The sequence below is a fragment of the Pogoniulus pusillus genome, chromosome 24 (assembly GCF_015220805.1).
Source record: "Pogoniulus pusillus isolate bPogPus1 chromosome 24, bPogPus1.pri, whole genome shotgun sequence".
Lineage (NCBI taxonomy): Eukaryota > Metazoa > Chordata > Aves > Piciformes > Lybiidae > Pogoniulus > Pogoniulus pusillus.
This window is the reverse complement of record NC_087287.1, coordinates 19355305-19377778: the sequence shown is the minus strand read 5'-3', so window position 1 is coordinate 19377778 and position 22474 is coordinate 19355305. Positions and strand designations below refer to the sequence as shown.

The 22474-nt window shown below is 57.0% G+C and overlaps 1 protein-coding gene across 2 annotated transcripts in view; it reads right to left on the bottom strand.

Moving 5' to 3' along the window:
- The window catches only part of FRZB (frizzled related protein), a 38733-nt gene that overhangs the window by 5713 nt on the left and 10546 nt on the right, over positions 1-22474 (bottom strand). The window contains exons 2-5 of one of the 2 annotated variants that reach the window (XM_064163986.1): positions 16993-17040; positions 10066-10131; positions 6733-6937; positions 922-985 (exon numbers count right to left, since the gene is read on the bottom strand). In XM_064163986.1, the coding sequence (XP_064020056.1) occupies positions 922-985; positions 6733-6937; positions 10066-10131; positions 16993-17040 (383 nt within the window). The remainder of the gene's footprint in view (positions 1-921; positions 986-6732; positions 6938-10065; positions 10132-16992; positions 17041-22474) is intronic. The other variant, XM_064163988.1, reaches the window with a different exon arrangement.

Below are 22474 nucleotides of genomic sequence, written 5' to 3'. Positions count from 1 at the left end.
CTTGTGCCCACCTCTGCAGCCTGCCCAGGTCCCTCTGGATGGATCCCTGCCCTCCAGCCTGGCTGCAGCACCACACAGCTTGGTGTGGGCAGCAAACTTGCTGAGGCTGCACTCAGTGCCTCTGTCCATGGCACCCACAGAGATGTGGAACAAGACTGGTGCCAGGACTGAGCCCTGAGGGACTCCACTTGTCTCTGGCCTCCACTTGGCCATGGAGCCATTGACAGCCACTCTTTGGGTGCAGCCATCAAGCCAGTTCTGCATCCATCAGTGCTCCACCCCTCACACCCATGTGCCACCAGCTTGGAGACCAGGATGTGGTGTGGGACAGTGCCAAAGCCTTGTCTCAGCCCCAGGTCAATGTCATCAGTTGCTCTGCCCTCATCTTTTCATGCTGTGACCTGTTCCTAGAAGGCCACCAGGTTTGCCAGGCAGGATTTGCCCTTGGTGCAGCCATGCTGGTTGTATCCAGTCACCTCTTCACTATTCTGTCTCAGCAGTGCTCCATGATCTTACTGGGCACAGAGGTGAGACTGCCTGGCCTGGAGTTCCCTGGCTCCTCCTTCCCACCCTGTTTGACAGTGGCAGCTGTGTCTCCCCTTTTCCAGTTAGTGAGGGCTGCACCAAACTGCCATCACTTTTGGAAGAGAGTAGAGAGAGGTTTAGCAACCTCATCTGCCAGTGCCCTCAGCCTCCCTGGGTGCATCCCATGGGGTCCCATGGACTTGAACACTTCCAGGCTCTTCAGGTGGTCCCAAACCTGATCTTCACTTATGATGGGGTGATACTCATTATGACAGGAGACACTGGATGTTCATTACCTGGGGTCAGCACATGGATTCCTTCCCTTGCTTTGAAAGGGCCAGGTAGGTGCCTCATGGTTATCTGTAGCTTTCTGCCCCTGCAGAGCTATTTCCTTACCTTGACTTTCTTACCGAGCCGATCCTTCCATTTCTCAGCTATGGAGCCTTCCACCAAGAGCAACCTGCACAGCAGAGCACACAGGTCACTGCCAGCAGGCACCACAGCCTGGCCACATGCAGGGCTCAGCTGCCTGTGCCTGCAGAGCCTCACCAAGAGTGACCTGCACACATGCAGGGCTCAGCTGCCTGTGCCTGCAGAGCCTCACCAAGAGTGACCTGCACACATGCAAGGCTCAGCTGCCTGTGCCTGCAGAGCCTCACCAAGAGTGACCTGCACACATGCAGGGCTCAGCTGGCTGTGTCTGCAGAGCCTCACCAAGAGTGACCTGCACACATGCAAGGCTCAGCTGGCTGTGCCTGCAGAGCCTCACCAAGAGCAACCTGCACAGCAGAGCACACAGGTCACTGCCAGCAGGCACCACAGCCTGGCCACATGCAGAGCTCAGCTGCCTGTGCCTGCAGAGCCTCACCAAGAGTGACCTGCACAGCAGAGCACACAGGTCACTGCCAGCAGGCACCACAGCCTGGCCACATGCAGGGCTCAGCTGCCTGTGCCTGCAGAGCCTTCCACCAAGAGCAACCTGCACAGCAGAGCACACAGGTCACTGCCAGCAGGCACCACAGCCTGGCCACATGCAGGACTCAGCTGCCTGTGCCTGCAGAGCCTCACCAAGAGTGACCTGCACACATGCAAGGCTCAGCTGGCTGTGCCTGCAGAGCCTCACCAAGAGTGACCTGCACACATGCAGGGCTCAGCTGCCTGTGCCTGCAGAGCCTCACCAAGAGTGACCTGCACACATGCAAGGCTCAGCTGGCTGTGCCTGCAGAGCCTCACCAAGAGTGACCTGCACACATGCAGGGCTCAGCTGGCTGTGTCTGCAGAGCCTCACCAAGAGTGACCTGCACACATGCAAGGCTCAGCTGCCTGTGCCTGCAGAGCCTCACCAAGAGCAACCTGCACAGCAGAGCACACAGGTCACTGCCAGCAGGCACCACAGCCTGGCCACAAGCAAGGCTCAGCTGCCTGTGCCTGCAGAGCCTCACCAAGAGTGACCTGCACAGCAGAGCACACAGGTCACTGCCAGCAGGCACCACAGCCTGGCCACATGCAGGGCTCAGCTGCCTGTGCCTGCAGAGCCTCACCAAGAGTGACCTGCACACATGCAAGGCTCAGGTGCCTGTGCCTGCAGAGCCTCACCAAGAGTGACCTGCACACATGCAAGGCTCAACTGCCTGTGCCTGCAGAGCCTCACCAAGAGTGACCTGCACACATGCAAGGCTCAGGTGCCTGTGCCTGCAGAGAGCTTCACCAAGAGTGACCTGCACACATGCAAGGCTCAGGTGTCTGTGCCTGCAGAGCCTCACCAAGAGTGACCTGCACACATGCAAGGCTCAGGTGCCTGTGCCTGCAGAGCCTCACCAAGAGTGACCTGCACACATGCAAGGCTCAGGTGCCTGTGCCTGCAGAGAGCTTCACCAAGAGTGACCTGCACACATGCAAGGCTCAGGTGTCTGTGCCTGCAGAGCCTCACCAAGAGTGACCTGCACACATGCAAGGCTCAGGTGCCTGTGCCTGCAGAGAGCTTCACCAAGAGTGACCTGCACACATGCAAGGCTCAGGTGCCTGTGCCTGCAGAGCCTCACCAAGAGTGACCTGCACACATGCAAGGCTCAGGTGCCTGTGCCTGCAGAGAGCTTCACCAAGAGTGACCTGCACACATGCAAGGCTCAGGTGTCTGTGCCTGCAGAGCCTCACCAAGAGTGACCTGCACACATGCAAGGCTCAGGTGTCTGTGCCTGCAGAGCCTCACCAAGAGTGACCTGCACACATGCAAGGCTCAGGTGCCTGTGCCTGCAGAGCCTCACCAAGAGTGACCTGCACACATGCAAGGCTCAACTGCCTGTGCCTGCAGAGCCTCACCAAGAGTGACCTGCACACATGCAAGGCTCAGGTGCCTGTGCCTGCAGAGCCTCACCAAGAGTGACCTGCACACATGCAAGGCTCAGGTGCCTGTGCCTGCAGAGCCTCACCAAGAGTGACCTGCACACATGCAAGGCTCAGGTGCCTGTGCCTGCAGAGCCTCACCAAGAGTGACCTGCACACATGCAAGGCTCAGGTGCCTGTGCCTGCAGAGCCTCACCAAGAGTGACCTGCACACATGCAAGGCTCAGCTGCCTGTGCCTGCAGAGCCTCACCAAGAGTGACCTGCACACATGCAAGGCTCAGGTGTCTGTGCCTGCAGAGCCTCAACAAGAGTGACTTGCACACAGGCAAGGCTCAGGTGTCTGTGCCTGCAGAGCCTCACCAAGAGTGACCTGCACACATGCAAGGCTCAGGTGCCTGTGCCTGCAGAGCCTCACCAAGAGTGACCTGCACACATGCAAGGCTCAGGTGTCTGTGCCTGCAGAGCCTCACCATGAGTGACCTGCACACATGCAAGGCTCAGGTGTCTGTGCCTGCAGAGCCTCACCATGAGTGACCTGCACACATGCAAGGCTCAGGTGTCTGTGCCTGCAGAGCCTCACCAAGAGTGACCTGCACACATGCAAGGCTCAGCTGCCTGTGCCTGCAGAGCCTCACCAAGAGTGACCTGCACACATGCAAGGCTCAGCTGCCTGTGCCTGCAGAGCCTCACCAAGAGTGACCTGCACACATGCAAGGCTCAGGTGCCTGTGCCTGCAGAGCCTCACCAAGAGTGACCTGCACACATGCAAGGCTCAGCTGCCTGTGCCTGCAGAGCCTCACCAAGAGTGACCTGCACACATGCAAGGCTCAGCTGCCTGTGCCTGCAGAGCCTCACCAAGAGTGACCTGCACACATGCAAGGCTCAGCTGTCTGTGCTTGCAGAGAGCTTCACCAAGAGTGACCTGCACACATGCAGGGCTCAGGTGTCTGTGCCTGCAGAGCCTCAGCAAGAGTGACCTGCACACATGCAAGGCTCAGCTGTCTGTGCCTGCAGAGCCTCAGCAAGAGTGACCTGCACACATGCAAGGCTCAGCTGTCTGTGCTTGCAGAGAGCTTCACCAAGAGTGACCTGCACACATGCAAGGCTCAGGTGTCTGTGTCTGCAGAGCCTCACCAAGAGTGACCTGCACACATGCAAGGCTCAGGTGTCTGTGCCTGCAGAGCCTCACCAAGAGTGACCTGCACACATGCAGGGCTCAGGTGTCTGTGTCTGCAGAGCCTCACCAAGAGTGACCTGCACACATGCAGGGCTCAGGTGTCTGTGTCTGCAGAGCCTCACCAAGAGTGACCTGCACACATGCAAGGCTCAGGTGTCTGTGCCTGCAGAGCCTCACCAAGAGTGACCTGCACACATGCAGGGCTCAGGTGTCTGTGCCTGCAGAGCCTCAGCAAGAGTGACCTGCACACATGCAAGGCTCAGCTGTCTGTGCCTGCAGAGCCTCAGCAAGAGTGACCTGCACACATGCAAGGCTCAGCTGTCTGTGCTTGCAGAGAGCTTCACCAAGAGTGACCTGCACACATGCAAGGCTCAGGTGTCTGTGTCTGCAGAGCCTCACCAAGAGTGACCTGCACACATGCAAGGCTCAGGTGTCTGTGCCTGCAGAGCCTCACCAAGAGTGACCTGCACACATGCAGGGCTCAGGTGTCTGTGTCTGCAGAGCCTCACCAAGAGTGACCTGCACACATGCAGGGCTCAGGTGTCTGTGTCTGCAGAGCCTCACCAAGAGTGACCTGCACACATGCAGGGCTCAGGTGTCTGTGCCTGCAGAGCCTCACCAAGAGTGACCTGCACACATGCAAGGCTCAGGTGTCTGTGCCTGCAGAGCCTCAGCAAGAGTGACCTGCACACATGCAAGGCTCAGCTGCCTGTGCCTGCAGAGCCTCACCAAGAGTGACCTGCACACATGCAAGGCTCAGGTGCCTGTGCCTGCAGAGCCTCACCATGAGTGACCTGCACACATGCAAGGCTCAGGTGCCTGTGCCTGCAGAGCCTCACCATGAGTGACCTGCACACATGCAAGGCTCAGCTGCCTGTGCCTGCAGAGCCTCACCAAGAGTGACCTGCACACATGCAAGGCTCAGGTGCCTGTGCCTGCAGAGCCTCAGCAAGAGTGACCTGCACACATGCAAGGCTCAGGTGCCTGTGCCTGCAGAGCCTCACCAAGAGTGACCTGCACACATGCAAGGCTCAGGTGCCTGTGCCTGCAGAGCCTCACCATGAGTGACCTGCACACATGCAAGGCTCAGCTGTCTGTGCCTGCAGAGCCTCACCATGAGTGACCTGCACACATGCAAGGCTCAGGTGCCTGTGCCTGCAGAGCCTCACCATGAGTGACCTGCACACATGCAAGGCTCAGGTGTCTGTGTCTGCAGAGCCTCACCATGAGTGACCTGCACACATGCAAGGCTCAGGTGCCTGTGCCTGCAGAGCCTCACCAAGAGTGACCTGCACACATGCAAGGCTCAGGTGCCTGTGCCTGCAGAGCCTCACCATGAGTGACCTGCACACATGCAAGGCTCAGGTGTCTGTGTCTGCAGAGCCTCACCATGAGTGACCTGCACACATGCAAGGCTCAGGTGCCTGTGCCTGCAGAGCCTCAGCAAGAGTGACCTGCACACATGCAAGGCTCAGGTGCCTGTGCCTGCAGAGCCTCACCAAGAGTGACCTGCACACATGCAAGGCTCAGCTGTCTGTGCCTGCAGAGCCTCACCAAGAGTGACCTGCACACATGCAAGGCTCAGGTGCCTGTGCCTGCAGAGCCTCACCAAGAGTGACCTGCACACATGCAAGGCTCAGCTGCCTGTGCCTGCAGAGCCTCACCAAGAGTGACCTGCACACATGCAAGGCTCAGCTGCCTGTGCCTGCAGAGCCTCACCAAGAGTGACCTGCACACATGCAAGGCTCAGGTGTCTGTGCCTGCAGAGCCTCACCAAGAGTGACCTGCACACATGCAAGGCTCAGGTGCCTGTGCCTGCAGAGCCTCACCAAGAGTGACCTGCACACATGCAAGACTCAGGTGCCTGTGCCTGCAGAGCCTCACCAAGAGTGACCTGCACACATGCAAGGCTCAGGTGTCTGTGCCTGCAGAGCCTCACCAAGAGTGACCTGCACACATGCAAGGCTCAGGTGCCTGTGCCTGCAGAGCCTCACCAAGAGTGACCTGCACACATGCAAGGCTCAGGTGCCTGTGCCTGCAGAGCCTCACCAAGAGTGACCTGCACACATGCAAGGCTCAGGTGTCTGTGTCTGCAGAGCCTCACCAAGAGTGACCTGCACACATGCAAGGCTCAGCTGCCTGTGCCTGCAGAGCCTCAGCAAGAGTGACCTGCACACATGCAAGGCTCAGGTGCCTGTGCCTGCAGAGCCTCACCAAGAGTGACCTGCACACATGCAAGGCTCAGGTGCCTGTGCCTGCAGAGCCTCACCAAGAGTGACCTGCACACATGCAAGGCTCAGGTGCCTGTGCCTGCAGAGCCTCACCAAGAGTGACCTGCACACATGCAAGGCTCAGGTGCCTGTGTCTGCAGAGCCTCACCAAGAGTGACCTGCACACATGCAAGGCTCAGGTGCCTGTGCCTGCAGAGCCTCACCAAGAGTGACCTGCACACATGCAAGGCTCAGGTGCCTGTGTCTGCAGAGCCTCACCAAGAGTGACCTGCACACATGCAAGGCTCAGCTGCCTGTGCCTGCAGAGGGCCCTCTCCTCCCTGAACACCACTAAGGAGATGCACAGGGAGCACCACTACGTTTCCATGCCCTGGTGGCTGTGCAGTGCAGCTGCACAGGCACAGGCACGGCCACAGACAGCGAGCAGGCTCGAAGGGCAGTGCAGACACAGCTACCTGGAGCGCTCTTCATCCTCGTAGCCCATAATGATGTACTCCTCATTGGCGCTGAGAGGTGGACACAGGCAGCCAGAGTTTGTGTGCAGGTTTACAGTGTCCTTTGGGATGTTGACCAGGGAAGACTTGAGGATCTCCTTCACTTCCACCACGGCGGTGACATCGTGGCATTTAGTCTTCACCTCCTTCACTTTGGCCCTAATGACTGGGAAAGGCAGAGAGTGCAGTTAGCAGCAGCAGGCAATGCAGGCCACCCCCAGCCTGCTTGGCTGACCTCTGGGGTTAGTCTTTTGTATGGTCCATTACCAAAAGCTTAGCTGAACTCTGCCAATGTCCCTGCCCCCATCCCTTCATTGCCCTGCTTTGGTGCCCACCACGAGGGTCCAGGTAGCTCAGTCTGTCTCACAATAGCATGGTCATGGGCAGCAGTCATGTAGGAGCTGGATTTATGACCTGTTTAAGTTGGGCTTTAACTCTAGCATCCCTCTCTCTCTGCCCCCTTCCCACTTTAAATCCATGCAGTTTGTTCTCTATACCCTCTCCTCCTCCCTCAGGCTCTGCCTGCTTGCAGTACAGGTGACCAAACTTCGTTTGCCACTCTCAGCCTCTCAGCTGCATTGGAACTTCTGTACCACTGTTGCTGGACCACAGTCCCTTACCATTTTCATTCTCTCCTCAGTGGCTCAGCACCAATCTGCTCTGCCCTTCATGAACTCCAAACACTCCTGATCCTGACCTGGTGACCCATCTAATTCTCTCCTCCCTCACCCTTTCTCTTTGCCTTCAGCTGAATAGGAGGCAAAGTTGCCTTTCACAGGCAATGCTTTTCCTTTCTGACAGGGTGACCACGGAGCTGACAATGCAAAGCCAATGCTGGGGTCATGCTCTAAGGAATGCCCATCCTGCCCAGCCAGCAAGCAAGAGTCCCTTTCCACAGACAGCAGAACCCAAAGTTCTTCTAACCTGTGCAAAAAAAAAGGTAACAAGGAAGAAAAAGAAGCATGGAACATCCTCTTCACACACTGCCCATAGGACCATCAGCCACCACAGTGCAGCCACCTTAAATACAGCTGCTGGCAGCTTGGGCAGCCCATTCCAGTGCCAGTCACTCTCTCTGACAACAGCTTCCTCCTCACAGCCAGCACAGACCTGCCCTGGCACAGCTTCACACTCTGGCCCCTTCTTCTCTTGCTGGCTGCCTGGCAGCAGAGCCCAACCCCACCTGGCTACAGCCTCCCTGCAGGCAGCTGCAGGCAGCAATGAGCTCTGCCCTCAGCCTCCTCTGCTGCAGGCTGCACACCCCCAGCTCCCTCAGCCTCTCCTCACAGGGCTCTGCTCCAGGCCCCTCCCCAGCCTTGCTGCCCTTCTCTCAACACCTTCCAGCACCTCAACAGTTCTCTGCAATTCAGGAGCCCACAGCTGGACACAGCACTGCAGGTGTGGCCTGAGCAGTGCTGAGCACAGGGGCACAAGAACCTCCCTTGTCCTGCTGCCCACACTGCTCCTGAGCCAGCCCAGGATGCCATTGGCTCTGCTGCCCACCTGGGCACTGCTGCCTCCTTTTCAGCTCCTCTCTCCCAGCACCCCCAGGGCCCTCTCTGCCTGCCTGCTCTTAGCCCCTCTGGCCCAGTACTGAAGTCTAACAGCAACTGCTGCTAACAAAGCCTTACCTGAGCACAGCTGCACATCAATCCACAACATTTACAAGCACATGATGCAGTCACTGCCATTCAAATGGAGCCTCTAAGTTCACTGACCCTAAGGCCTTTCACATGGTTACTGTGGTCCCTTCCTCTGACCTGTACTCACTCACTCAGCTTCATTTGCTTCAAACACTATGAAGAAGATCAGCAGCCTGGCCCTGTGAGAAGCCTGAAGCCCAGGACAGTCTGGACAGGACCTGAGATGGACACCATGTGCTTCCCTTGACAGCAGAATAGAGCCAGCAGGGTGCTGCTTGCTGGCTTCAATAATATGTGAACAGGGGAGGACCTGTTAGATCCCCTGGGGCAGCTCCTGGGCATGCAATTGAGTGAAACCAGCTTCTGCTCAAGAGCAGAGGGCATTGGAGCTGCAAGCCAAGGAGACAGTTCAGGTACAGGATCCCACATCACTCCTCACACTGAAGAAGTGCAGGAACCCCAAATGCCTGCACTATGGCATCAGAAGGGTGCAGGAACCCCAAATACCTGCACCATGGCACCAGAAGTGTGCAGGAACCCCAAATGCCTGCACTATGGCATCAGAAGGGTGCAGGAACCCCAAATACCTGCACCATGGCACCAGAAGTGTGCAGGAACCCCAAATGCCTGCACTATGGCACCAGAAGGATGCAGGTACCCCTATGGCACCAGAAGGGTGCAGGAACCCCAAATGCCTGCACTATGGCACCAGAAGTGTGCAGGAACCCCAAATGCCTGCACTATGGCACCAGAAGGGTGCAGGAACCCCAAATGCCTCCACTATGGCACCAGAAGGGTGCAGGAACCCCAAATGCATGCACTATGGCACCAGAAGGGTGCAGGAACCCCAAATCCCTGGCACCAGAAGGGTGCAGGAACCCAAATGCCTGCACTATGGCACCAGAAGGGTGCAGGAACCCCAAATGCCTGCACTATGGCATCAGAAGGGCGCAGGAACCCAAATGCCTCCACTATGGCATCAGAAGGGTGCAGGAACCCCAAATGCCTGCACTATGGCACCAGAAGGATGCAGGAACCCCAAATGCCTCCACTATGGCATCAGAAGGATGCAGGAACCCCAAATGCCTCCACTATGGCACCAGAAGGGTGCAGGAACCCCAAATGCCTGCACTATGGCACCAGAAGGGTGCAGGAACCCCAAATGCCTGCACTGGCACCAGAAGGGTGCAGGTAACCCAAATGCCTGCACTGGTACCAGAAGGGTGCAGGAACTCCAAAGCCCTGACCCAGAAGGGTGCAGGAACCCCAAATGCTTTACACCAGAAGGGTGCAGGAACCCCAAATGCCTGCACTATGGCACCAGAAGGGTGCAGGAAGCCCAAATCCCTGACCCCAGAAGGGTGCAGGAAGCCCAAATCCCTGACCCCAGAAGGGTGCAGGAAGCCCAAATCCCTGACCCCAGAAGGGTGCAGGAAGCCCAAATGCCTGAGAGCAGAAGAACACCCCAAAAGACAACTCCTTCAGTAGCCCTTTAAAGCTGATTCCTCTCCGTGCTCCTCGTGTGCAGCAGCTCCAGGACACTCCTCCTGCTGGCCGAGGGCTCCCTGCAGGGAGCAGTGGCAGTGGGGGGGTCTCTGGCTGCTCTCCACTGGCAGCCCTGCCCGCAGCACAGGCTGGGCAGGGCTCTCACCGTAGTTGTAGTTGTTGCGCAGGTAGGTCTTCTGGGTGGCTTTGATGGGCTTGCACTTGCAGCGCTCTGGGAAAGCAGAAAGCTTGCTTTAGGCAGGGGACACAGCAGAAGGCACCCCATAACCCTGCACCAGGAGAGAAAGGGGGGCTGCCAAGAGCAGGGAGGCTCCCTCGGGAAGGGTTAGGGGTGATGGGGTGCAAGCTGCTGCTGGAGAGGTTCAGGCTGGGTGCCAGAGGAGGTTTGTTCACCATCTGAAGTGCTGAACACTGGAACAGAATGCCAGGGGAGGAGGGGGACCCCCATACCTCAGACAGTCTGAAGGCTCAGCCTGATGGGTACAGGGCCAGCTCATTTCAGCTATGGCTGAGGGAGCTGGGGGGGTGCAGCCTGCAGCAGAGGAGGCTCAGGGCAGAGCTCATTGCTGCCTGCAGCTGCCTGCAGGGAGGCTGTAGCCAGGTGGGGTTGGGCTCTGCTGCCAGGCAGCCAGCAACAGAAGAAGGGGACAGAGTCTGAAGCTGTGCCAGGGCAGGTCTAGGCTGGCTGTGAGGAGGAAGTTGTTGTCAGAGAGAGTGATTGGCATTGGAATGGGCTGCCCAGGGAGGTGGTGGAGTGGCTGTGGCTGGAGGTGTTGCAGCCAAGCCTGGCTGGGGCACTTAGTGCCATGGTGTGGTTGGTTGGGCAGGGCTGGGTGCTAGGTTGGGCTGGCTGAGCTTGGAGCTCTCTTCCAACCTGACTGGTTCTACGGTTCTCTACTCTCACCCAGCAAGGCTGGACTGGATGATCCTAGAGGTCTCTCCCAACCTTGTATTCTGAGGATTCTGTGTTAGTGGCCACCTCCTTACAAGCCCAAGCTCACTCCTCACAAACATCTCCCTCACTTGACTTAATACAGGCAAGAGCATAGAATATGCCTCACAGGGCTGTGCTCCAGGCCCCTCCCCAGCCTTGCTGCCCTTCTCTCAACACCTTCCAGCACCTCAGCAGCATTCTGCAATTCAGGAGCCCACAACTGGACACAGCACTCCAGGGGTGGCCTGAGCAGTGCTGAGCACAGGGGCACAAGAACCTCCCTTGTCCTGCTGCCCACACTGCTCCTCAGCCAGCCCAGGATGCCATTGGCTCTGCTGCCCACCTGGGCACTGCTGCCTCCTCTGCAGCTCCTCTCTCCCAGCACCCCCAGCTCCCTCTCTGCCTGCCTGTTCTCAGACACTCTGCCCCCAGCCTCTAGTGCTGCTTGGGGTTGTTGTGGCCAAAGTGCAGAACCCTGCACTTGGCCTTGTTCAATCTCATCCCCTTGGCCTCTGCCCACCCATGCAGCCTGGCCAGGTCCCTCTGCAGGGCTCTGCTACCCTCCAACAGCTCCACAGCTGCTCCTAGCTTGCTGTCATCTGCAAATTCAGTGATGCAGGACTCAATGCCCTGCTCCAGATCATCACTAAAGATATTGAACAGGACTGTGCCCAGCACTGATCCCTGGGGCACACCACCAGTGCCAGCTGCCAGCTGGATGTGGCACCATTCACCACCACTCTGTGGGCCCAGCCCTCCAGCCTGTTCTTCACCCATACCAGAGTGAATCTGCCTAGCCAGGAGCTGCCAGCTTGGCCAGGAGCTGCTTGGGTAATTTTACAGGATTTTATCATCACAGAATCACCAGAGCTGGAAGAGACCTCACGAATCCTGTAGCTCCTACCCCCCTGCCACGGGGAGGGACACCTTCCAGTGGATCAGGTTATGACCCAGAAGCTCAGGTTTAATTAAAACAGGGACATAATTAGCTCTTGTGGTGGGTAGGACACACCAATGAGCAGTGTGGGGGCAGTGCTTCCAGCAGTGCAGCTGCCAGGCAGCTGGAGGCAAAAACATTTTCACTGGTGCCTGGAGAATGCTGGGGCTGAAGCCCCAGACCCTGTGTTCATTAACACCACCAACATTTCATTCCTGGCTGTTCTAAGGCAAATATTGACTTATTCCAAGCTAGCCTCTACTTGGAGTTGGATGGAGTCCTTGCCCACAGCAGGTCCCAGTGCCTCCTGCTCTTGCTCCACTGCTCTGACACTTCAATGTTTCAGTGGAGGCAGACACAGTGCAGCCTATTTAGAATCACTGAGCCACACAGCTGCCAGGGCTGGGAGGGACCTCAAGGAGCAGCCAGCTCCCAGCCCCCTGCCACGGGCAGGGACACCTCACACCAGATCAGGTTGCCCACAGCCACATCCAGCCTGGCCTTAGAACCTTCCAGGGCTGAGGCTTCCACCACCTCCCTGGGCAGCCTGTGCCAGTGTCTCACCACCCTCATGGGGAACAACTTCTGCCTAACATCCAATCTCAATCTGCCCTCCTCTAGCTTGGATCCATTCCCCCCTGGCCTATCACTTCCTGACACCATAACAAGTCCCTCAGCAGCTTTCTTGTAGCCCCCTACAGATCCCTCAAGGCCACAAGAAGGTCTCCTTGCAGCCTTCTCCTCCCCAGACTGAACAGCCCCAACTCTCTCAGCCTGTCCCATAGCAGAGCAGCTCCAACCCTGTGACCATCCTCATGGCCTTGCTATGGGCACCTTCCAGCCCCTCCAGACCTTTCCTGTCCCAGGGGCTCCAGAGCTGGGCACAGTGCTCCAGGTGGGGTCTCAGCAGAGCAGAGCAGAGGGGCAAAATCCCCTCCCTCATCCTGCTGCCCACACTGCTCTGGATGCAGCCCAGGCTCTGGCTGCTCTCTGGGCTGCAGGTGCACACTGCTGGCTCATGTGGAGCTTCTCCTCCACCAGCACCCCCACCAGCACCAGCCTTTTCTTCAGGGCTGCTCCCAAGGCAGGCACTGCCCAGCCTGTCCTGGTGCCTGAGCTTGCCCTGTCCTGGATGCAGAACCCTGCACTTGGTCTTGTTGAACCTCATGAGGGTGGCTTGGGCTCAGCTCTGCAGCCTGTCAGTGCTCTTCTGCCCTACAGCAGCTTGTTCTGTGGCAGAAGAAGAAGAAAATGCCCTCAGCTGCAGGAGAAGACAGCACAGCCCTGCACCCCTTCAGTCTGAAGGCAGTATTAGAGGCTTCCCTTCTCATCTGAGGAACAGCTTTTCTAAGTGCTCCCCTAGAAATGACTTACAGACCTGTCCCTGGTGTCACTGGAAGCTATCTCTTAGCTGCCCTAATGGCTTTTCAAACTGGCATTTCAAAGAGCCTTGAGCAAACACTGCACTATTGCCAGCTGCTGTTTAAAGACACAGGAGCTAACACAGAGTCACTCTGCTGCAGCCAGTGCAGACTGCAGGGTGCTCAACAAGCCAAAGGGCAAGGTCCTGCACCTGGGTTGGGCCAATCCCAGCCACAAGGGCACAGAGGAGGTTGAGAGTAGCCCTGAAGAGAAGGGCTTGGGGTGTTGGGTGCTGAGCAGCTCCCCAGGAGCCAGCAGTGTCCTCATGCAGCCCAGCAGGCAGCTGTGTGCTGGCTGCAACCAGAGGAGTGTGGGCAGCAGGGCAGGAGAGGATCCTGCCCCTTGGCTCTGCTCTGCTCAGACCTCACCTCCAGTCCTGCCTCCAGCTCTGGCATCCTCATCATAAGGAGGACACTGAGCTGCTGGAGCAAGTGCAGAGGAGGTCACAAAGGTGATCCAGGGCTGGGGGGGTGCAGCCTGGAGAAGGGAAGGCTCCAGGGGGACCTTAGAGCTGCCTGCCAGTGCCTGGGGTTGGAACTGGATGGTCCTTGAGGTCCTTTCCAGCCCTGACAATGCTGTGTTACCAAGAGGACCTACAGGAAAGCAGGGGTGGCACTTTTGGGTTTCTCCTCACCTTCTGTGTCTCCAAAGATTGCTGCTGGTGTCTGTGCCACAGATGGAAGCTTTGGCAGACTCCACAGCTGACCACAGCAGAAGTCATCTCTGCTCTGTGGCAGGGAAACAACAGGGGTGAGACCTGATGGCCCCAGCACAAGAGAGGCACCAGGATGATCCTGGGCTGGAGCAGCTCTGCTCTGAGGACAGGAGCTGGGGGGGTGCAGCCTGGAGAAGAGAAGGCTCCAGAGGCACCTTAGAGCTGCCCCCAGGGCCTGAAGGGAGCCTACAGGAAGGCTGCAGAGGGACTTTGTACAGGAGTGGCCACACACAGGGCGAGGGGAAATGGACTGAAACTGAAGCAGAAGAGGTTTAGGTTGGACCTGAGGAAGAAATCCTTCACTCCAAGGGTGGCAAGGCTCTGGGATGGATTGTCCAGAGGGGCTGTGGATGTCCCTGCCTGGAGATGTGTCAGGCCAGGTTGGATGGGGCCTTGAGTAAGCTGGGCTAGCTGGGAGGTGTCCTGCCATGGCAGGGGGTTGGACTGGATGAGCTCTGAGGCTGCTTCCAGCCTAAGCTGTTCCATGGTCAGTGAGGAGAGAGCAGTTCACTGTGATGTGCTCTGCATTTGGGGTTCATGTGGAGTGGCACAGGAGAGCTGAGCACAGGCACTGAGGGGCATTGGTGCTTTGCTGGTCCCTGTTGTGAGCAGCCACTTCACTTGGCCACCTGCTCCAGCAGGCAGGAGCAAGTCTGCCACCCTGACAGCTCTGTGGCAGTGCCCTTTTGGCTGCCAGGCCCAAAAGCACTGTGGAAGACACAGAGCTGTGCCTTGCCACAGCCATGTGAAGCTGCTCTGGCAGCACAGGGCAAGCCCCCAAGGCTCAGAATCAAGTGGGAGCAGCTGGGGGTGGTGCCCAGCCAGGCACTGCCTACCTGCATGGCAACTGCTGGGGGTTTGTGCCACGCAGCTGCTCCACTTAGGAGCTGGTGCAACACCAACCAGAGAGCCCAGGCTGGATGAGCTCTGAGGTCTCTTCCAGCCTAAGCTGTTCTGCAATTCACAATGGCAAAATGACCAACTGCCCTCACTGCCCAGAGCACACCACCAAAGCAGTTCTGAAAGAGTGCCCTTCAGGTGGGTAAGCTGTGTCTGGCAGGAGCAGCTGTGGCTCCCTGGACCAGAAACTGCTTGCCCAGCCAGAAGCAGCCACACAAGCATTGCTCCTCCTCTCCAGCAACAGTTCTGTGCACCTTCACCTGATTGCATTCTTGCTTTGGCTAGGTGAAAAGCATCACAACAGCTACAGCAGGGCTGAAACTTCCCTCTCCCACTGCAGGGTCACCTACTGGTCTGACAAGCTGGCTGCATCCTTAAGGACAGGCAGGGCTAAAGGTTATGGCTTGTATTGGCAGGCTGGGCTGGGACACCTGGAGGCTGTGCAGCCAGGCAGGGAGACTGGGGCAGGCTGAGAGCTGGGCAGAGAGGAACCTGTGAGGTTCAGCAGGGATCAGAGCAGAGTCCTGCCCCTGGGAAGGGATAAACTGCACCAGTAGAGGTCTGGAGGTGATCTGCTGGAGAGCAGCCCCATGGAGCAAGCCCTGGCAGTGCTGGTGGGCAGCAAGTTCTGCATGGCACAGCAATGTGCCCTTGGGGCCAAGGAGGCCAATGGCATCCTGGGGGGCATTGAGAAGAGTGTGCCCAGCAGATCCAGGGAGCTTCTCCTCCCTCTCCACTCTACCCTGGTGAGGCCTCACCTTGAACACTGCATCCAGTTCTGGGCTCCCCATTCCAAGAGGGACAGGGATCTGCTGGAGAGAGTCCAAGGGAGGGCTGCAAGGATGCTCAGGGACTGGAGCACTGCCTGAGGAGGAGAGGCTGAGAGTCCTGGGGCTGGGCAGTCTGCAGAGGAGAAGGCTGAGAGGGGATCTGAGCAATGTCTGTCAAGAGCTGAGGGCTGGGGGGCAGGAAGGAAGGGACAGGGACAGCCTCTGCTCACTTGTGCCCTGCCACAGGACAAGGGGCAAGGGATGCAAACTGCAGCACAGCAAGTTCCAGCTCAACAGCAGCAACAACTTCTTGGCTGTGAGGGTGCCAGAGCCCTGGCACAGGCTGCCCAGAGAGGTTGTGGAGTGTCCTTCTGTGGAGCCTTTGCAGCCCTGTCTGGATGTGTTCCTGTGTGACCTGTGCTGGATTCTCTGCTCCTGCTCTGGCAGGGGGTTGGACTGGATGATCTCCTTGGGTCCCTTCCAACCCCTGACATCCTGTGAGTCTGTGATATTCCAAAGCTGCTGGAATGACACCAGGCTCAGGAGGTCTCAGCCTCAACCTCCCCAGCTTAGCAGCAGTTTTGACACTATCTACAGAGAAAGATGACTTGAGTTTGCAAATCTGAGTCAGAATTCCCAAGTTTGAGTCAGAATGAACCATTACCTTCAGTCCTTGAGGCCAGTGCAAAGCCATTTAAGGATGGCTCCCCCCTGTGCAAGACAAAACTTGTCATGAGATGAGCACAGCTCTCTTGACTCCAAGGAAGCTTTGCCCTGAGCAAAGCAGAAGAGAGGAGTGCTCAAAGGCAGGCTAGAGGAGAGGAGAAGGCTCCAAGGAGATCTTCTTGTTGCTTTCCAGGATCTGAAGGGGGCTACAAGAAAGCTGCTGAGGGAGTTCTTAGAGTATCAGGCAGAAGGACTTGTAAGGATGTTGGGTAGTGATAGGACTACAGGGAATGGATCCAGGCTAGAGGAGGGCAGATTGAGATTGGATGTTAGGCAGAAGTTGTTCCCCATGAGGGTGGTGAGACACTGGCACAGGCTGCCCAGGGAGGTGGTGGAAGCCTCAGCCCTGGAGGTTTTTAGGGCTGGCTGTGGCTGTAGGCAGGTTGATCTGGTGTGAATGTCCCTGTCCATGGCAGGGGGGTTGGCACTGGCTGATCCTTGAGGTCCCTGCCAGCCCTGGCAGCTGTGTGACTGGGTGAGTTCAGGCAGCTGCACGCAGAGGCTGAGCAGCGCCGAATCACACCTGCCCAAGGGACACCAGAGCACATCCTACAGGCGTCCTGGACACAACAGAGCAAGCATCACACAGGACCCCTCCTCCTTCACCACGTGTTAGAAGGGCTGGAGAGGCTACAGCTCATCCCAGAGGTTGGTAGAGGAGTACTCACCGATGCCAGCGCCTCGACAGTTGCCGTTATTGGAATCCATGGGGAAATCTGGGAGGGATGTGCAAAACACACAAAGAGAGGTCAGTGTGGCTAATACTGGACTGTTTCAACACACTCCTATTAAAATCTTCTCTTTCTCAAGTGTTTAGCACGTGAAAACTTCCTCCTCTAACCAACAAACAGATCACAATGCTCTAAGCCTCTTGGACATCATTTCTGATGCCAGCTTCACCCCAAACCTGGCACACCATGCTGCAGAGACTGCACAGCCCACTGCTGCTGCTGCACAGCCACAGAGCCATGGAGTCAGCCAGGCTGGAAGAGAGCTCCAAGCTCAGCCAGCCCAGCCTAGCACCCAGCCCTGCCCAACCAACCACACCATGGCACTAAGTGCCCCAGCCAGGCTTGGCTGCAACACCTCCAGCCACAGCCACTCCACCACCTCCCTGGGCAGCGCATTCCAATGCCAATCACTCTCTCTGACAACAACTTTCTCCTCACAGCCAGCCTAGACCTGCCCTGGCACAGCTTCAGACTCTGTCCCCTTCTTCTCTTACTGGCTGCCTGGCAGCAGAGCCCAACCCCACCTGGCTACAGCCTCCCTGCAGGCAGCTGCAGGCAGCAATGAGCTCTGCCCTCAGCCTCCTCTGCTGCAGGCTGCACACCCCCAGCTCCCTCAGCCTCTCCTCACAGGGCTCTGCTCCAGACCCCTCCCCAGCCTTGCTGCCCTTCTCTCAACACCTTCCAGCACCTCAGCAGCTCTCTGCAATTCAGGAGCCCACAACTGGACACAGCACTCCAGGGGTGGCCTGAGCAGTGCTGAGCACAGGGGCACAAGAACCTCCCTTGTCCTGCTGCCCACACTGCTCCTCAGCCAGCCCAGGATGCCATTGGCTCTGCTGCCCACCTGGGCACTGCTGCCTCATCTGCAGCTCCTCTCTGCCAGCACCCCCAGCTCCCTCTCTGCCTGCCTGCTCTCAGACACTCTGGCCCCAGCCTCTAGTGCTGCTTGGGGTTGTTGTGGCCAAAGTCCAGAACCCTGCACTTGGCCTTGTTCAGTCTCATCCCATTGGCCTCTGCCCACCCATGCAGCCTGGCCAGGTCCCTCTGCAGGGCTCTGCTACCCTCCAACAGCTCCACAGCTGCTCCTAGCTTGGTGTCATTTGCAAACTCACTGATGCTGGACTCAATCCCCTGCTCCAGATCATCACTAAAGATACTGAACAGGACTGTGCCCAGCACTGATCCCTGGGGCACACCACCAGTGCCAGCTGCCAGCTGGATGTGCTCAGGAAGAGGATGGAAATCGGTGGCAGAGGCTGAGGGCACCTCCAGAAAGTACACACACAGTGTTTGGCTTTCATCAGCTGATGAAGGAGAAATCACCTTTGGTTTGTTTCTTTTTTGGTCACTGAGGAAATCAAACCCAACCCACCTCAGTGGTGTAGCACTGAAGGCAATGCCAAAACAAACGTTTCAGACCTTCCCTTCCCCTTCAGTTTCAAAAGACACAGATTATTCTGAAGGCCAGATAAGGAAGAGAAGGGGGAGGGGGAAAGGAGAGGCCCCAAGAGCTGCTTGTTTTCCAAGCCACATTGGCAAGGGAGATGTGTCTCAGGTTTATCAAGTGTCAGCACCTTAAAGCTGATTAAATGTGATTGAAGGTTGATTAAATCACCCCATTGGAAGGCTTTGTGCATAGGCTTCCTCGTGGAACCCAAGCATGGCACTGCACATAACCACCCCACAAGGGATGGCAAAGCAAATGCTGGGCTGTGCTCTGCTGCTCTCCAGTAGAACAAAGTGGAGCAAGGAGAAGGAAATGGACTTTCTGTGCTGGTTTGAGGCTCACTGGAATATTTTAATGGGAAAAAAACAGATTTTAGGCTGTGAGAAGGAAATGATGCTGAGGTCTGCTGCACTCATAGGCTGGCTGTGTAAAAGCAAGAACACAAACCTAGATAAGACAGTGGGAGACAGTCAGAGTGTGTGTGTCTTGGAGTCAGTGTCTGCTTTCTCCCTTGCCTGCTGCTGTGTAACTAATCCTTCTGCTTCCTAACCCCCCTGGCTGACCCTCCAACCTCACCTTCACTGCAAGGCAGAGTCTGGGATAAGGCAGAGGGGTGGGAAGAAGGTGGCAGGGTGGTTGGGAGCCCCTCCTGGGCACTCTGGTTTCTGGCAGGGCTGTTGTGTTTCTGCATTCCCTTTACCTTGTCTGCTGCTGTCTGGAGCTGTGAATATTGTAACTATCTGCTTGTGTCTTGTGCTGAGCTGTGAGCAGAAAGCTTCAGTGCTTAACTGCCAGCTCAGCTGAGTCTAGTCTGGGTGATTTCATAAGAGTGGGGGGGCAGGGAACTCCCAAACCATGATGGAACTGTTGGAGCCAGTCCAACAGCTGTGTTAGGGAGCTCCAGAACTGCACACAGTACTCCAGATGGGGTCTCAGGGAACCAAAGAGGCAGAATCCTCCCCCTTGCCCTGCTGGCAAGAACAGGGCTGCAAAGGCTCCACATAAGGAGACTCCACAACCTCTCTGGGCAGCCTGTGCCAGGGCTCTGGCACCCTCACAGCCAAGAAGTTGTTGCTGCTGTTGAGCTGGAACTTGCTGTGCTGCAGTCTCCATCCCTTGGCCCTTGTCCTGTGGCAGGGCACAAGTGAGCAGAGGCTGTCCCTGTCCCTCCCTTCCTGCCCCCCAGCCCTCAGCTCTTGACAGACATTGCTCAGATCCCCTCTCAGCCTTCTCCTCTGCAGACTGCCCAGCCCCAGGGCTCTCAGCCTCTCCTCCTCAGGCACTGCTCCAGGCCCTGCAGCATCCTTGCAGCCCTCCCTTGGACTCTCTCCAGCACATCCCTGTCCCTCCTGAACTGGGGAGCCCAGAACTGGGTGGGCTCTCCAGGTGGAGCCTCAATAAATGCACTCTGCCATTACAGCTAGACATAACCCAGAGCCTGGCAAGGCTTTTGCAGCCTTCCCTGATGCCACTCAGGGTACCATGCTCCTGTGCATCAGCTGAGGAGCCATCCTTGAATCTCACACCCATGCCAGGGGTCTTGCCAACTCTCCTCTCGTCTTGCAAGCAAACCTGGAGCTGGCTGCTTCCTACCAGCTGTTCCCCTGCACTCCTGGGTCCACACCTTCCCACCAAACTGCCACACAGCCCCAACCCTCTGCAGAGTCCTGCATTTATCCAAGCAGGTCACTTTATCCTGCCCCAGCCCAGAGGCTGCAGGTACCTGATAGCACAGATGGTTCAGCTGTGTGCTGGGCAGCTATGGCTGGAAACAGCTCTCATTGCTGTGCTGGCACCAAGCTCCTTGTGCTCTGCAGCTGTGGTTGGTTGTCCTCAAAGGAGGAGCAACCAGGTATCAATGCAGCACTGCAGAATTTGTTCCCTAGCTGCAAGGCCTTGGGCCAGGCCAAGCTTGACCTTGCCTTGAGACTTATCTTTCCCAGGGTTCTCATCCTTATGCAGAGATGAGCACTTGGGGATATTCCAAACCTGCCTGGCTGTGTTCCTCTGTGACCTGCTCTAGGTGCTCCTGCTCTGGCAGGGGGGTTAGACTGGCTGAGCCTTTGAGGTCCCTTCCAACCCCTGACACTCTGTGGTCCTGCAAGAGGAGCAAGGGCATGAGGAAGGCATCAGAAAACACCACCATGGTACAACATGGCTCGGTGTGAGTACACTTTAGTACACTTAAGTAAAATCACCCAGACCAGACTCAGCCATTGGAAAGTGAATGAATGAAGCTCTACATTCACAGCTCAGCACAAGATCCAAGCAGGTATTTACAACCTATGCAGCTATAGGCAGCAATAGATAAGTTAAAGGTGATACAGAAACACAGTAGCCCCCCCCAGAAACCAGAGCACCCAGGAGGGGCTCCCAACCACCCTGCCACCTTCTCCCCACCCCTCTGCCTTAGCCCAGACTTTGCCTTACGTTCAAGGTGAGTTTGGAGGGTTGGAAGGGGGGGGGTTAGGAAGCAGAAGGATTAGTCAGGCAGCAAGTTAGGTTAGAGAGAGAAGTGCAGCCCAAAGCCCAGAGAGAGACTCTGCTATCTATGTTTGCGTCCTTGTTGTTACCCATCTCAGCAAGCCTATGAGTGCAGCAGCCATCAGCACTGGTTCCTTTGCACAGCCTAGCATCTAATCCTTCTCACCAAAATATCCCAGCTAGGCTCAAACTGGCACACTCAGAACAGGCTTCACATCTCCCCAAGCCTCCCCCTGACAAGGCTCATGCTGGCTCTTCTCACCTACCAGGAAAGTGATGGGAGAAGGGCAGGAGCAGCCCTGCCACCAGCCACTCACAAGACCTTCGAGGTGGGCATGGCAGACCACAAAATCCCAGCCCCTGACTGCAGCAGGGCAACCTCTCTGCCAGGTTCTGTCTACTCAGAACACTCTTCCCAACAAATATCTGTCAGGGGAGATCAGCAGGACTGCCAAAGAGGAAGCACCACCCAGAGCTCCAACCCAAAGGCTTCCTGCTACACTTTAAGAGCATGGGGTGGGGGGAAGCAAACTGATTTTTCCAATAAGCTGATGTAATGAATTGGCTTTTCAGAGGGAGGTGACCTAAAAACCCCCAGGCCACTGGAAAAGGAGAGCAGAATAAAAGCCACTTGCCTCATAGGTGCTGAGAATCACAACCCAGTCTGATGGGGTTGAGAGATGTAGGGAAGGGGAACAAGGTGATAGAACTTTGCAGCAAATAGCTCTCATCATAGTTTAAGAAAGAGAAAACAGCAGAGAGGCAAAAGTGAACCAATCCTGATTGCCACTGGCATCAAAGAACACCACCCAGCTGCCACTGAACCCCTCCTAGGCACCTTGCTCCGAGGAAGAAAACCACAGTGAGCACTTTGCTGCTTGGGCACTTCTTCAGATGGAGACATCTGTGACCCTCACTGCCAGGGAAATCACACAGCTGCCAGGGCTGGAAGGGACCTCGAGGATCAGCCAGTTCCAGTCCCTTGCCCTGGGCAGGGACACTTCACACCAGATCAGGTTGCCCAAAGCCACATCCAGCCTGGCCTTAAAAACTTCCACCACCTCCCTGGGCAGCCTGTGCCAGTGTCTCAGCACCCCCAACCTGTGCCAGTGTCTCAGCACCCTCAACCTGTGCCAGTGTCTCACCACTCCCAACCTGTGCCAGTGTCTCACCACCCTCAACTTGTGCCAGTGTCTCACCACCCTCAACCTGTGCCAGTGTCTCACTACCCTCAACCTGTGCCAGTGTCTCACCACCCCCAACCTGTGCCAGTGTCTCACTACCCTCAACCTGTGCCAGTGTCTCACCACCCCCAACCTGTGCCAGTGTCTCACTACCCTCAACCTGTGCCAGTGTCTCAGCACCCCCAACCTGTGCCAGTGTCTCAGCACCCTCAACAGTGTCTCACCACCCTCAACCTGTGCCAGTGTCTCAGCACCCCCAACCTGTGCCAGTGTCTCAGCACCCCCAACCTGTGCCAGTGTCTCA